This window comes from Protopterus annectens, chromosome 15.part0, assembly GCF_019279795.1.
Source record: "Protopterus annectens isolate FY-2018-M chromosome 15.part0, PAN1.0, whole genome shotgun sequence".
In the NCBI taxonomy this organism is placed as follows: domain Eukaryota; kingdom Metazoa; phylum Chordata; order Ceratodontiformes; family Protopteridae; genus Protopterus; species Protopterus annectens.
In genome coordinates this window covers 256,885,864-256,902,957 of record NC_056749.1, presented here as the reverse complement: position 1 = coordinate 256,902,957, position 17,094 = coordinate 256,885,864, and the positions used below count along the sequence as shown (strand labels likewise).

At 44.3% G+C, this 17,094-nt stretch overlaps 1 protein-coding gene across 1 annotated transcript in view; it reads left to right on the top strand.

Annotated features, from left to right (window-relative positions):
* The window catches only part of ATRX (ATRX chromatin remodeler), a 3,779,564-nt gene that overhangs the window by 1,835,422 nt on the left and 1,927,048 nt on the right, over positions 1-17,094 (top strand). The window contains exon 12 of the mRNA XM_044057254.1: positions 11,294-11,408. Coding sequence (XP_043913189.1) covers positions 11,294-11,408 — 115 coding nt within the window. The remainder of the gene's footprint in view (positions 1-11,293; positions 11,409-17,094) is intronic.

Sequence of the window (17,094 nt, the reverse complement as noted above, 5' to 3'; positions counted from 1 at the left end):
TCATTACTTTGGCAGAAGATTCAATTATATGATGCCGTCGGAACAGCCAACTACCGGAGTTTATAAAAAGCGCAAAGAAAAAGAAAAGGACAGGCATCCGAGGTCCAAAACCGACGATGAGGCTTCCGCTAGCCCTGTCGCCGGTTCGTCAGTTCTCAGAGCTACAGGCCGCTTCCGACTCCCACATGGAGCTGACTAGGCCTTTGGAAACTCAAGGTATTGGACACTCGGAAACTATTGCCTCAGATGGGCCGGAGCCGCTGAGCAGGCATCGGCTTTTGAGGGTGTTTCCAGACCTACACAGTTATGTGAAACCTACTTCAGCTTCAAAGGCAAAGACTAAAGCAGCTCTAAAGACAAAGAAACAAGTACAGCATTCTCTTGGACAGGCCACCATGCCTAAAAAACAGATACTTAAAATGGCCAAAGACCTAATTACTTTGATCAGGGGTTCCCATCCCCCTCCTGATAAGAGGCGTAGGCAAGAGATAGAATATGAATCTTCAGATCAGGTTTCCATTTTCTCTGATTCCTCTTCTGAACAGGAATATTCTCTTCCTCCCTATGAGGATTCTGATGCTGAAGAATCTATCCCTTCAGCCTCTCCTCCTGAGGATTATTCTTTTGGGGAGACCTGCATACTACGAGGGAGCATTTCCACTGGGAGAGCCAAGATTACTCAGAATCTAAGAAAAGGCTCAGAGACTTCCTTTTATTACCTCAGCACAGGCCCATTGCTATCCCTCCTGTTTTAGACATTGTAGATGATGTATTTTCAGAGTCTGGTCTGTCTCTTGACTCTTTACCACCAGCTCCTGTTAAGCCAGACAGATACTACAGGGTTCTTCATTCACATAAATTTCTTCATAAAACCCTGCTGCTGACCCAGAAACTCTCTCTCAGGGTCCCAAAGGGGTCAAGGCTTCCACTGCAAAACACCCTATCCCTTCTGATAGGGATTCAAGAGCCCTGGACAGATGGGGGAAAAAGATTTATACTTCTGCTACCTTGGCTGTAAGAGCTTTAAATTGCCAGTTTCATATGCTTAAATATCAGCAATATCTTATGTCACTGCTTAAACAGAAAATGTTAACAGATTCAGAATGTGCAGAAAACAAAAAAATGCAGGATTTATTGCATGCAGCTGAACAAATGGGAAAGCATACTTTGCAATGTGGTTTTGATACTCTAGATTCCTCCTGCAGGGCTGCTGTTACAGGTTCTGTCATTAGGAGGCATGCTTGGAAGAACAGAATCTGCCTGATCATGTTAAAGCAAAACTATTAGATGCTCCATTACAGCATGATACCTTGTTTGGTGTTAAAGCAGAAGAGGTGTTGAAGAAAATGGAGGACAAAGCTAAATCTATGCAAACAGTCAAGGATTTCTTGCAGGTACAGCCTCCTAGATTTAACAGAAACTGGCCTACAAAGAATTTGTCCTTTCCAGTGTCAGACAGGCCACAGAGGCAGATACAGATGCCCCAGAGGCAGATCACAGCCCCAAGGCTCATACAGGCCTAAACAATGGGATGCTTCTACCTCCAAAAGCGGAGAGGAAAAATCACAGCCATACAGGAAACGGTCTCAATGACTTCCCCTGCCAGCACCAAGCACTTATCTTCTGGCAGCCCCTTTGGGGGGGAAACTAGCACTTTTTTCACAAAATTGGCACATGATCACCCAGGACAAATGGGTCTTAAATATCATATCACAAGGCTACAGGTTCCACTTTCACACCCTGCCAAGGCCAAACGGTATGCCAGACCTGCTACGCAATCAATGGGCAGAGGCACAAAAACAAGTTTCATCCCTCATGGACATGAGAGCCATTCAGCTAGTACCATAGCAAAAGCATGGACTAGGATTCTACTCAAGGCTATTCTTGGTGCCCAGAAAGAACAAAGCCTGGAGACCAATACTGGACCTGTCTATCCTAAACACATTCCTGGATATTCCAAAATTCAAAATGTTAACTCTGCAGCAGCTTCTGCCCATGCTGGCCAAGAAGGCTTGGCTTTTGACTTTAGACCTAAAAGAGGCACACCTGCATGTCCCCCAATCAGACAATCATGCAGAAGATACCTCAGATTTATAGCTGGCTCAATGCACTACCAATTCTCTCCACTGCCTTTTGGCTTATCTACTGCGCTCAGGGTCTTCACGAAATGCCTGGCACCAGTAATTGCATTTTGCAGACAGAGGAATACAAATATATCCTTACTTGGACGATTACCGTATTCAAGCAGAGAACAAGGACATTCTACTACAGCCTCTGGCGTTTGTAAAAAGATTACTAACAGGTCTAGGGTACACAGTAAACGAAAAGAAATCAAAACTCGTACCCTCTCAAGAGATAATATTCCTGGGTGCAAGCTTAAATACAACTGCCCAGATGGCTTATTTCACGCCAGACAAACACAGACAACTGACTACTTATTTCAAAATGTTGGCAACAAAGACCCAGTTATCTGCAAGAAAAATTCTGCAGGCTTTGGGCTTCATGGCATCCTGCATTCTGCTAATTCCATATGCAAGACTGCATATGAGGAAACTTCAATGGTATCTAAAAAGTGTTTGGACTCAACATTGCCACAGCCTGGAAACAATAATTACCCTCATTCCCTGCCTGCAACAGGAGTTTCGATGGTGGGCAAAAGCCTGTCACCACAACACGGGACAGCCATTCACCTTACCCACAGCCAGGCAGACATTAACAACAGATGCATCAGATTATGCCTGGGGGGCCCATATGGTAGGAAGATGTATTCAGGGCACATGGTCCACAAGTCAAATGCATCTACATATCAATCAAAAAGAGATGCTAGCTGTTCAGAATGCCCTGACAGCCTTCAAGGATCTACTTCATCCAGGACAACTACTGATAGACGGACAATACCACAGTCATGTGGTACATAAACAAGCAGGGAGGCACACATTCCTACCCCCTCTGCAGGCTAGCCATGAACTTGTGGGACACAGCATTGATTTACCAAGTAAATCTGCAAGCACAATTCCTGCCAGGAAGGACAAATACTCTGGCAGACGAACTAAGCAGAAACCTAATGGATCCCCACTAGTGAAAATTGGATCCACAAGCCTTCAGCATGATAACAAGGAACTGGGGATGCCCAGACATTGACCTGTTTGTCTCCCCTCACAACTACCAACTACAGAGATTCTGCACAAGGACTTACCACAAGCAAGCATGGAAAGTGGATGCCCTATCTTTCAGCTGGAAAAACCTAACAGTATATGCCTTTCCTCCTCTGCCTCTCCTCCCCAAGGTACTCCTCAAGGTCAGACAAGAGAAACCAAAAATGATACTGATTGCCCCAGACTGGCCCCGCCAGCACTGGTACCCAATCCTAAAGAGCTTGTTTCAATGCCCGGCTTGGACATTACCACAAATGCCTCACTTATTAACCCAACAAGACAGTCAGATACTGCGCAGCCAACTCAGGACCTTACATCTGGCAGCATGGCGGATAATGTAGCCATTCAAGACACACCTCTTTCTAAAGCAGTGATGGATGTTATTTTGGAGGCCAGGAGGCCTAGCACCAGAAAATCTTATGCAGAAAAATGGAAAAGATTCTGTGCTTGGAACCAGGCACAAGGTTTTGACATGATTGTTCCAAATATTCCTCAGATTTTGCAGTACTTAAACTTAGATGCTTGATAAAGGCCTTTCCTTTTCATCAGTTAAAATTCATGCCTCTGCCATTTCAGCTCATTACAATACAGAACCACCTATTTTTTCTCATCCATTACTAAGGCAGCACCTCAGAGGGGCCAAAAACATAAGACCTCCAAGGAGAGCACCAGTACCTGCATGAGACCTCAACTATGTCTTGGAAAAACTCTCACTGCCTCCGTTTGAGCCAGCCTCTGCAGCTGATATAAAATTCTTATCCTGGAAAACAGCTCTGCTCCTAGCAATAACCTCCGCTAGACGAGTCTGAGTTACAGGCACTCGTGGCTGTGGAACTTTTTATCATTTTCCATCCTGACAGGGTTTCTGTGAGGACAAACCGTACATTTATGCCTAAGGTAGTGTCCAGTGTGGCCCTTAACCAGACAATTCATTTGCCTACCTTTTATCCAAACCCACAGAATAAGGGTGAGAGAATTCTGCATTCTTTGGACATTCACAGGCAGCTACGCTTCTACTTGGACAGAACCAAAGCTTCCAGAAAGACTGAACAACTTCTAGTGGCATATGCTGCAGAATCACAAGGAAAGCCTATCTCAAAGCAGACTATTTCAAAGTGGATAGGCCACTGCATTCGTTTCTGCTATTCACCGCATGGCAAATCAGTGCCTAAGGGCATTAGGCCATATTCAACCAGAGCAGCAGCCACTTCAGCAGCCTTCCTCAAAGGGGTACCAACCAAAAACATCTTAGAGGCTGCAACTTGGAGTTCAGTGCATACTTTTACAAAGCACTGTCACTTACCTCTCTACTCTAAATCCAGGGCAGGCTTTGCCACTGCAGTTCTGCAAGGCCTGATAGCCTCTCCTAATCCTATTTAGCCACTCTCCCAACCTTAGCTTTGGGATTCAACCCAATTGTAATGACTGCAACAGTGAAACACGATGAACATAGTACAGTTGTGTACCTACCATAAATGTAGATGTTCGAGTGTATTCACTGTTGCAGTCCAGTTTACCCTCCCACCATCCCCCTTTTCCTTTGCTGGGACTTATCTGTACTTCTCTATTCTTTACAACCTATGTGGTGTATTTGCTTGTAGATGAAGGAAAAGTTGTTTTTTGTGCATGCATGCTTATTGGCATAATTTAGCCTACGATTTTAGGGGCCCCTGACATCTGGGGCAAGCAAAACTGAAGAAAATGGCGTAGGCTGCATCTTTTATACCCCTGGCGCACTGATGTCAGGGAGGAGGTGACAGCAACCGACGCCGGACCTAGACTTTGGAACTCGGGCCGACTGCGAGTAGCCTGCCAGCAGGATAACCCAATTGTAAAGACTGCAACAGTGAATACACTCGAACATCTACATTTATGGTAGGTACACAATTATACTTTCTTGTCTGCCTTTCATGATGCTATGTTAACGATAAAATTTCACAAGGAAAGTTCAACTCCAAAGCTGTCTGGTGTGACACTTGAAGTTTATTCTTTTTTATGCTTATTTTGGTGTTTGTCTATGTTTCCTGTTTCAGCCATGATCCCCAGTGTATGGTTTCCCCTTATGTGTTCACTTCTTAGTAAATAATTTTTCTATGTTTTGCTGCTTCTTTGGTTCCTTTAACCCATCCTCAGACCTATAATCTTTTGAAAGTGAAAGGCATTAATCTGCCAATCTTTTTGTGATGATGTCTTGTTTAGCTTTACTGACTGGAGTCCTTTGTGATGGTCATTCTGTGTGACAGGGAAATACTGTGGATACCTTTGTGAAAAATTACAGGGATCTGTTATTGTGAGGCCTTTCTTTTTATGGTGCATTTTGAGATACAGAAATGCTGATGTTCTTCGTGTTTCACTGTTGCAGTCATAACTGTAGGGTGCTCCTGCCGGCAGGCAGCCCGAGGTCGGCCAGAATCCCAAAGTCTGGGTCCGGCGTCGGCTGTATAAGCTAGTATCCTGACGTCAGTACGCCTTGGTACATATCCCTCAGCCGACGCCATCTTCTCCAGTCTTTCTTGCCGTGCGGTGGAAAGCAGCTCGCAAAACGTTGGTTGGCGATTTTCAAACAGCGTATTTGATTGTTGTCGGTCCGAAGTTCTTACTTCTCTTCTCAAAGCTAAGTACCCCGTTGGGGAATCTTTTTCTTGTTCCTCCGATGTCAGAAAAAGTTAGTAATTGTATAGCGTGTGGGAAACAAATACCTCATAAAGATTTCCACTCTTACTGTCTACCTTGCTTAGGCCCTGAACACGACGTTTCTTGTTGTCGGTTCTGTGCCAGGTTCAACTCTCGTACTATCAAACGCAGGTACGATTGGGCTTTAAATTATTTTGGCAGACGCTTCAATTATAGAATGTCGTCGGACGCTACCGGAGTTCAAAAGAAGCGCAAAGACAAGGACAGGCCTCCGAGGTCCAAACAGGAATCGTTGCAGCTGGAGCCAGCGTCCGGTTCGGCTGTCGTCAGTGAGGCGCTTTTGCAGCCCCTGTCGTCCGCCGCTTCTGAACCGATGGCCGATATGGACTCCCATGGGGAGCCATCAAGGCCCACTATTTTAACTGCTGCAGGACCTTCGGACGTCGCTCCTTCAGATGGGTCCGGAACCGCTGTGCAGGTACCGGCTTCTGAGGGGGTTTTCAGGCCTACTCACATCACTATTTCAAAGGCAAAGACAAAGACTCCTTCTAAGTCTAAAGTTCCAGCTCAAGCTGCTTCTGAATCCACTCCCAAGACACAAAAACAGTTATTGAGGATGGCTGAAGATTTGCTTACAATGATTAGGGGTTCTCACCCCCATCCTGAGAAAAGGCCTCGACAGGATGTTACTCTGGATTCCTCTGACCAGGCTTCTGTATCTTCTGTTTCTTCCTCTGATCAGGACTATTCCTTTCCCCCTTATGAGGACTCGGATGCTGAGGATTCTTTGCCCTCGGCCTCTCCGCCTGAGGATTTTTCTTTTGGAGAAACCTTGCATGAGATGAGGGAACATTTTCATTGGGAAGGACAGGAATATTCTGCTTCCAAAAAGAGGCTTAGAGAATTTCTTCTTCTTCCTCAGCATAGGCCTTTAGCTATCCCTCCTGTCTTGGACATTGTAGATGATGCTTTTTCTGAGGCTAATTTGAATCCTGATTCCATGCCTCCTGCTCCTTCTAAGCCTGATAGATTTTATAGGGTTCCTGACTCTCATTTATTTTTATTTAAAATCCCTTCTGCAGATCCTGAAACTATTTCTCAGGGCTCTAAGGCTGCCAAGGTTGCTACTTCTAAAAATCCTATTCCCTCTGAGAAGGATTCTCGTGCTTTAGACAGGTGGGGTAAAAAGGTATATACTTCTGCTACCCTGTCTGTAAGGGCTTTAAATTGCCAGTTTCATATGTTTAAATATCAGCAATTTCTTTTGTCTGTTTTAAAGCAAAAGCTTGCTTCCCTTCCTGCTTGTGCAGAGGACAAGGAACTTCAGGATGTTTTGCATGCTACTGAACAGGTTAACAAGCATAGCTTACATTGTGGTTTTGATGCTTTGGATGCTTCTTGCAGGGCTGCTGCCTCTGGTACTGTGATTAGGAGACATGCCTGGCTTCGTGAACAAAGTTTACCTGAACAGGTTAAGGCTAAGTTATTAGATGCCCTGTTCAACAAGATGTTCTTTTGGTTCTAAGGCTGAGGAAGTTATTAAAAGATGGAAGAAAAGGCAAAATCCATGCAGACTGTAAAAGATTTCTTGCAAGTTCAGCCTCCTAGATTTTCCAGGAATTGGCCCTCTAAAAATTGGTCCTTTCCCACGTCTGACAGGCCTCAAAGGGGAAGATATAGACGCTCCAGAGGTCGTGGTCAAGGCCAGACCTCTTACAGATCTAGACAATGGACTGCTTCTTCACCTAGAAGGGGAGAAGACAGATCCCAATCTCAAAGAAAGCAAACTCAATGACTCCCTCGGTTGGGCTTCAGGACCCCTTCACCTGGACGCCCCTCTCGGAGGAAAACTGTCTCTTTTTTACAGAAATTGGACTCGTATTACCCAGGACAGATGGGTATTGGACGTGATTTTAAAAGGTTACAAGTTCCACTTTCACACTTTGCCAAGGACTCACGGTTGGCCAGATCTGCCAAAACTTCAGTGGTCAGAGGCCTTAACTCAAGTGGATGCTCTTCTGGCCATGAGAGCCATAGAGCCTGTTCCACTCTCAGAAATGGGAAAAGGGTTCTATTCAAGGCTGTTTCTGGTTCCCGGAAAACAAAACTCATGGAGACCTATTCTGGACCTTTCTGTCTTAAACACCTTTTTGGAAATTCCAAAGTTCAAGATGCTTACTCTGCAACAGCTAATTCCAATGCTCTCTCAGGATGCCTGGATGGTGACATTGGACTTAAAGGAAGCCTATTTGCATATCCCTATCAGGCAAGAACGCAGGAAATTCCTCAGATTCAAGGCAGGTTCGAGGCACTTTCAATTCTCTGTTCTGCCCTTTGGTTTATCTACTGCGCCCAGAGTCTTCACCAAGTGCCTGGCACCAGTAGTGGCTTACTGCAGACTTCAGGGGATCCAGATTTACCCCTATTTGGACGACTGCCTTATTCAGGCAGACAGCAAAGATCTTCTGCTTCAACATCTGGACTTTGTTCAACGTCTTCTCCTGCTACTGGGATTCTCAGTGAACATAAAAAAGTCACATTTCATCCCTTCTCAACAAATGGTATTCTTGGGAGCCCTCTTAAATACAACCTTACAAAGGGCCTTCCTCACTCCAGAAAAGCAAACTCAGCTGGCTTCTACTTTCAACACCTTGGTAACTCTATCTCAGCTCACTGCAAGGAAATTCCTGCAGGCTCTGGGCTACATGGCTTCCTGCATTCTGTTGATTCCAAACGCAAGGCTTCACATGAGAAAGCTTCAATGGTATCTGAAAAGTGTATGGTCACAGCATTACCACGATCTGGATATTCTGATTCCTCTGATCCCCTGCCTCCAGAAGGAGTTCCTCTGGTGGTCCAGGGCTTGCACTTTAAACGAAGGAAAACCTTTTCGTCTCCCTCAACCTACTCAAATCCTAACCACGGACGCCTCGGATTATGCTTGGGGAGCACACTTTCTAGACAATTGCCAGCAGGGAACCTGGACAAAGGACCATCTTCACTGGCACATCAATCTGAAGGAAATGTTGGCAGTTCAAAATGCCCTTTTAGCCTTCAAAAACCTTTTACAACCAGGACCTCTGCTAATTCGCACAGACAACACCACGGTCATGTGGTACATCAACAAGCAGGGGTTCTCATTCATACCCCTTTGCAGACTAGCTATGGGGCTATGGGACACAGCTCTAAATTTGAATCTGCATCTCCAGGCTCAATTCATTCCAGGCAAACAGAATCTCTTAGCAGACAGCCTGAGCAGAAACATTACAGATCCTCACGAATGGATGCTAGACACCAACTTGTTCAACAGGATTACTGCAGTTTGGGGATGTCCCCAGATAGATCTGTTTGCATCCCATCTCAATCATCAGCTGCCTCGCTTTTGCACCAGGTCCTTCCACAAAACAGCATGGAGAGTGGATGCCCTGTTCTTCAGCTGGAGAAGCCTTTCAGCTTATGCCTTCCCTCCTCTTCCTCTACTGCCTCGGGTACTACTGAAGATAAAACAGGACAAGCCCAAGTTCCTCATCTTGATTGCTCCAAATTGGCCTCGACAGTTTTGGTATCCAACCTTAAAGCTCCTGTTCTCGGGGCCTCCTTGGATTCTCCCACTGAACCCTTCGCTTCTATCCCAGCATCAGGGTCAGTTACTACATTCCAATCTCAAGACTCTTTGTCTGGCAGCTTGGCTCTTCAAAGGAATTTGATTTTCTCTAGTCTTCCCAAACAAGTTTTGGATGTTCTTTTGGAAGCTAGACGGCCTAGCACTAGGAAATCCTATGCCTCTAAATGGAAGAGGTTTTCTATTTGGATGCAGGACCGAGGCTCTGATCCTCAGGTTCCTGATCTCTCCTCTATTTTGCTTTACCTTTCGGAACTTTTATCTAAAGGACTTTCCTTTTCTTCCATTAAGATACATGCTTCTGCTATCTCTGCGCATTACAGTTCTGATCCTCCTGTTTTTTCTCATCCTTTGGTGAAGCAGTTCTTGAGAGGGGCTAAAAATTTGCGGCCTCCAAGGACCCCTCCTGTCCCTGCCTGTGATCTTAATTATGTTTTAGAAAAACTTACTTTGCCTCCTTTTGAGCCTGCTGCATCTTCAGATATTAAGTTTCTATCCTGGAAGACTGTTCTTTTGTTAGCATTGACCTCTGCCAGAAGGGTCTCAGAGTTGCAAGCTCTCATGGCTGTGGAACCATACCTTATTTTCCATCAGGACAGAGTATCCTTGAGGACCAATCCTACTTTCATGCCTAAGGTGATTTGAAAGTGGCTTTAAATCAGACAATTCACCTTCCTACTTTCTTTCCAAATCCTCAAAATAAAGGGGAAAGGATTTTGCATTCATTGGATGTGCACAGACAGTTACGATTTTACTTGGACAAGACTAAAGATTTCAGAAAGTCTAACCAATTGTTTGTTTCCTTTGCCTCCAGTTCTCTTGGAAAACCTATTTCTAAACAAACTATTTCCAAATGGATTGCTTATGGAATCAGATTTTGTTACACTCATCATGGGAAACAGTTTCCAGGGACCATTAGAAGTCATTCTACTAGAGCAGCTGCTACTTCTACAGCTTTCCTCAGAGGAGTCCCTACCAAGGATATCTTGGAAGCTGCCACTTGGAGTTCTGTGCATACTTTTTCCAAGCACTACAATCTCCCCTTGTTTTCTAAGTCTAGGGCAGGCTTTGCCTCTGCTGTCTTGCAGGGTATTCTTGCCTCCCCTTCTTCTATCTAAAGCCTCCTCCCCTCTACACTGCTTTGGGATTCCACCCTACAGTTATGACTGCAACAGTGAAACACAAAGAACATAGTACAGTTGTGTACACCTACCATAAATGTAGATGTTCGAGTGTCTTCACTGTTGCAGTCGGGGTTTCCCTCCCTCCTATACCCTCTTTTTCTCTTATTTGTGGTGTATTTGTGTTTCCTTGTTGGATTCATTTTTGATTTGTTGGGGACTTCTGACATCTAGGGCAAGAAAGGCTGGAGAAGATGGCGTCGGCTGAGGGCTATGTACCAAGGCGTACTGACGTCAGGATACTAGCTTATACAGCCGACGCCGGACCCAGACTTTGGGATTCTGGCCGACCTCGGGCTGCCTGCCGGCAGGAGCACCCTACAGTTATGACTGCAACAGTGAAGACACTCGAACATCTACATTTCTGGTAGGTGTACACAACTGTACTTTTTCTGTTATTTCTGGAGTAGCTGCTTTTAACAGCGACCTCTTAAGGATGTCATAGCAAGGACTTGAAACGTGGAGGACAGATAGTTGTATTTGCACATGCTTTTTCACTTAGCTGGTGAGATCATGTGCATACAGTTAAATCTATAAATTATGATTCGTGCCATTTGTAATCCTTCAGTTGTCTCATTCAAGGTCCTCTTTCTGGTGTTGATTTTGATAAACTTTCTTAATTGTGCATTGCTTAGCTGTAGAAAACTTTTATTTATGAAAGCAATGCTTATTTCTTCCTGACTGTATTTTCTTTTTCTCAGAAAATGTCTCTGAAAACAGTGAAGACTCTGGTAACTCGGACTTCAAAGAGGAATCTGGAGTTAGTGAAGAATATAGTGACTCTGATGATGAGGATGATAATCGCCGGAAGACAAGGTAAGATGTTTATGGAAACATTTTGTAAGCAAGCATGTTGCTTAGATTGTTACTTTGCACAAGAAATTAATCCAGAGGACCCGTTTTGACGAAGTGAATGAGACCTGCATCTCAGTTGCAGTAATTTAGATATTGCTGTCTGACTTTTGCTCTCATATCTGTTCATTGCTTGTGTAGCTTAATCTCTTCAGAAATGATTCTGGCCAAAGTCATGATACATTGTTAGACATTAAACAGTTCAGTTTTGCATGTAGAGAAAATTAGCTTACTACCGTATTTCCCCGAAAATAAGACCGGGTCTTATACTCTTTCCCCTGCCAAAATACGCATTAGGGCTTATGAGGGGATGCCTTATTTACCCACACCGTCCAACAATCTACCTTTATTCATTTATTCATGTACAAAAATCAACATTTATTAATGAACACAAATCGATGTTTATTCATGTATAAAAATTTACATTTATTCATGTACCCACATTGACATTTATTTCGTACTTTTCTGTTATTGGACCACAGTTCTAATGGTTTAAAGCAGTTGTGTGAGAATTCTACATAAACAGTGCACCAAACATTTCAACTTCAGAATATCTGCACCTTGGCTTTCATAGTTATTCAAATAGTCATGTCATCTTCTTCTGGAACATTGTCATAAGTGTCCAACCCCCGAATTTCGACCTGAATTTCTTGTGACCCCATTTCCTGTAGAACGATTGGCCCCAATCTGTCATGACTAGCAATAGAGCTCTCCTTAAATGAGCACTGCTTGTCCAAGTAGCCTGCTCCATAGTGCATTGGCATCACCTCTGTCAGTGATTTTATCCCATGACTTTTTCACCCAAGTCACGACCTCTTGCAGGCTAGGCTTCACAAACTTTACATGCTGATTTCTCTCCATTCAATTTTCAATGTAGTCATTGAGTTCCATGTGCAAATGGTCCTTGAATGGCTTGTGTATTGCAATGTCAAGAGTCTGGAGATAGGCAGTCATTCCTGCGTGAATCATTATTTGATCTATTCTTCTCTGTGCAAAGAATTTCTTCATTTCTTTAGCGCGGTGAGTGCTGGCTGAATCCCAGACTAGCAGACCTCTTTTGCCACCTTGCAAAACAAGTGGCAGCATTACATTGACCCACTTTCTTATAGCTGCTTGTGTGCACCATGCTTTTTCGGTTTCAAGAATATAAATGTCTGAAACGTGTTCAGTCTTATTTTTCTTGCCCTTACTAATGATTAGAGGTTGGATTTTCTTTCCATCTAGATGAATTGCCAAAATACAGGTAACACGTGCACACTCGTAACCAATGGAGGGAATGTTGATTGACGAGGCACCCCTCTGATAAATTGTTTGAGATCCTTGGCCCATAAGCACTGCACTTTCATCCGTAGCAATCATGTTGGAGAGTTGGTATTTAGAAAAGTCGATGCCATCAACAAAGGACTTGAACGCACGTGCACGTTTAATAACTTCAGTATCTTCCAGCTTGAACAGTGTTGTTGATCTTCGTAGAGACCGTTCATATCAGTGAAGGAAGCCATCCAGCCAATGTTGTGATGCTTTGAATTCTTCTGGGGATATTTCTAACTGTGGTCATTGCAAGGGCAAAAGCTTGGATATCAGCCATGCGCACAACCAAAGCCTTTGCTCTCCTGTTAGCAGTCCACTCACAGATGATGTCTTCCAGCTCAGGAAATAATGGTTGCCGACCTGATCCACACTTGCACTTCTTAGCATTTCCCTCGTTGGCCTGTTGACTGAGGTTATCGTACACTGCATGCCATTTTCGGACCATTCGGAGATCTAACTTCTTCCCTTTGCAGAAAGCCGTCAGTTTCTTTCCCCGGGAGTCCGCCATGATTCCTTTCTTGTAAGCGATGGAATATCTCTCTCTTTTTTTACTCATCTTGTCGGGGGGGAGTTAATCTGAAGACTTGAGACAGGAGTGGCAACACAAAATGACGCTGTGTAAAAAGAGAAGGCACACCCACAACCATGCACTATCACGTGCTAGTGCTTTACGCACGTTGTCTGTATGTTGATCGATAAAAGTACGCCTGCCAGTGTTTATGGGCCAAGGATCTCAGTCGTCAAGTGTGACTGATGGTTAGGGTTACAGTAAGAGTTGTGCAGGACTCCCAGGCAAAGAATCTTATGACTTTCTGCAAAGAGAAGAAGTTGGGTGTCCGAATGGTCTGAAAATGGTGAGCAGAGTACAATAACCTCAGTCAATGGGTGTCAATATTATTATTTTATAATTCAAGACATCCGTCGTGTGTTGTTGACAAGCTTAACTGGGGCTTATTTTTGGGGTAGGGTTTATATCATGACCACCCTGGAAAACAATGCTAGGCCTTTTTCTCTGATTAGGTCTTATTTACAAAGAAATAAGGTATAAGAATTTTTCTTTACGTACCTGATGTATGCACTATATAAAGTGGGCATAAATGTAGAAATAAGCTGAATTTAGCTAAACTAAAGTTAGTAGCCTTTCACCTATTGGGCTTGCATTGCCATTGAGATACCATATTGCTAGAGCAAAGAACTTTAGTTAGCTGGACCAAGTTTTAATTTCTTTATATGTTCATAGGTTAAAACTGTTTTGTTGATCCAGATTAGCCAAGACACAATATCTTTAATAGTAGCTACCCACTGACATGACTAATTTTATACCTAGTTTTGACCCCTTTAGTGAAAGCTTGATGAGCTAGACCCTGGTGTGTATTTACAATTACCCATTCATTCATGCAGGTTGGACTTACAGGATCATGGGAGCTCCTTCACCTTATATCCAAAAGAAGTCTGTTCCATAAAAGAGTGTTTATTTGGGATATGCGTCTATCTGACCATCAGGTGTTACTTGTGTTTTTTGTGTTTCACTGTTACAGTCCTCACTTTGAGGGATTTCCTGCAGTGGATACCCTTAGCCGTCCTGACTACCAGAGTAAAAGTGTTTCCTCCTCCTATGACCAGTGGATGCATTTGACTGACGTCAGTACTCCGGGGTATAAGTGGAGTCTGCGTACTTCATTACCTGAGTTTGTTCTTGTTGTTATAGGCTGAAGCCTACGAAGTACATGCATCTGTCTGCACCAGAGTGAAAACTTCTAAAGCTAATTACCCCATTGGGGTAGCTTTTCTAAACTAATGTCTTTTCATATTCTGTGCGTTATTTGTTTAGGCCCTTCCTACGACATCCCCAATTGTTGTTTCTGCGCCATATTCAGCTTCAGAACTATTCGGCATAGGACTGACATTTTAGCTATATTTGTCAGAGAGTCCCCTGAATCTTCGCATAGGATTGGTCTGACTAATCACAAATGGCGTAAGCTCAGGCCTTCCAAACACAATTGTTCACCATCAGATAGCCCACTAAGACTGGTTATTGTGGAAATTGGTGAGGTACTTTTGCAAGCCTGTCCTGCAATCGAGGTATTGGATAAGGTTTCTACTGAGACCTTTTCATAGGCTGTTATGCAGTCGTAACTCTCAGCACCATCATCAGTCATTATTCCCTGTTTGATCAGGTCTGAGACTGCTCAGCAGGCCTCTGCTTTCAGCGAACACAACGCTGCCATTATACCTCAGACATATTCAGGAGTCTGTGTTGCCAGTGCCCCTAGACTAAAACAGAAACCTACTCCAAGGAGATCTCTTCTTTCCAGCCCATCCAGCTCTCAATCTCAGAAGGAATTATTTAAATTGGCAGAGGACCTGCTTTCCCTGGTAAGGGGCAGACCCCCCCCCCCAATGCTACCTCTGAGAAAGGGATAAAAGACAACTACTTTTGAGGTTCTTACTGACCCCTTTTAGACCAGGCAGGAATCGGACCAGGAGGGCTCAATCCTTGAAGATGACCCTTCCTTGTCCTCCTTTCAGGAGTCTGACTCGGAAGAAACCTTACATTCTGCCTCCCCTTTTGAGGATCTATCCTTTATGGCAACTTTGCACTCCCTTGAGAAACTTCTACATTGGGAAAAACAAGACTATCAGCAACCCGAAGAAAAGAGTTAGGGTAATTCCTCCACCTCCCAAAACTCAAACCCCTGGCAGTGCTCCCAGTTTTGGAGGTGATTTGAGACCAGACTCCCTTGCCCCTGCACCCAGAAAATCTGACCGTTTCTACAAGGTTATGGCTTCACATAAGCACCGTTTTAGTAACCCTTCAGCTGATCCACAGATTTTTGATCCTGGACTCCAGGTTTCCAGAACCCAGCACACCTGAAAATCCCCTACACAGTGATAAAACAAGGTAGGGCCCGAGCCCTCAAAAAATTTGTCAAGAAAGTATACACTTCTGCCATACTGTCTATGAGGGCATTGAACTGCAGTTCCACTTAATAAAACACCAAGAGTCACTGCTGGAACCGATGAAATAAAAACTTTTGACCATTGAAAATAAGGCCTTATCTCAAGAATTAATGGTTCCACTTCACATGTGACCAACTTTTCCTTGCATTGTGGGTTTGATGCTTTACAGGCTGCCAACAGAGCTGCAGCCAATGGGTCTGTCATTAGGAGGCACGCATGGCTAAGCGAGCAGGGCCTCCTGGACCATGTAAAATCCAAACTTTTGGATGCTGTTTTGGATAAGGAGGCACTCTTTGGCCCTAAAGAAGTAGCTATTCTCAAAGAGGAGGAGGACAGTGCTAAGTTGAGGCATACAACCAAATCCCTTCTGCATGTGCAACCCCCACCTTTCAGCAGAAACTACCCCACCAAGCTCTGCAACTTTCCTTCCCATCCGACTACAGGCCAAGGAAAGACCCACAGGGAAAGGAGCCACACTCAGCACCAGGAACTCAGCCAGGACCACTCATCTTCCCCGTCACCAAGGGACTTCCTTTACTCACGTTCCTGGGAGGGAACAGTAATGATCCTTTCATGGCAGGTACTCCTCCCTTTCCTCGTCCCCTCCCCCAGAAAAGAGAAAATGTCACTTTACAATCTGGCCCTTTCTCTTTTCTGTCATAAGACTTCTCACTGTCCTTTGCAGGGGTTTTCAACCTTCACTTCACCTGTGTCCTACCCTAAAGTTTTCTTGGGGACCCCAGTCCTCAAAGCACAGTTCTTGCTGGTTCTTAGCATGGGTTCTAGCTGAAGATTACTGGGCCCTTAGCAATCTCCAAATTTTGACTGTTGCACCTTGCCTTTTTTTACTACTTCAGTGCCTCCCTGAGCAATAACACAGCAGTTGGCCACTAGCAAGGTGCAGGGTTTAGCATTTAGTTGCTTCACAGCACTTCAGAGATTGTGACTTGGTATTATGGTTAAGGTTTTGATTCACAGACACAAGGTACAGAATTTTTTTCTCACCTTGGGAAATGGAGTTTGGGAGGCTTAGATTGGTCTACTTAGCTATGAATCCAGAATCTAAAGTTCACTCTCAAAAGAAAATTTGGTTCTAGGCTGGGATCCCTTTAGACTCTAACCTTCTTGCCTCCAGGCAAGGTGGCCCCACCTGACAAACAGTGTTCAATACATTACAGACAGGTCGGGTGTGTGACATAAATCCTTGCATCTTGGGAGGCAGAAAGGATGGATGTAAGCTTTTCCCTGAGAAGGTCATACTTCCTGGATAAGGGGAGAAGTGTGACCCCAGAGGAAGCAGCTTGTGCAGTAAAGCCAAAGTAGAGCACACTTAGTGTAATGGATTCAGGGAGAGACAACCTCATCTTTTACAAATTAA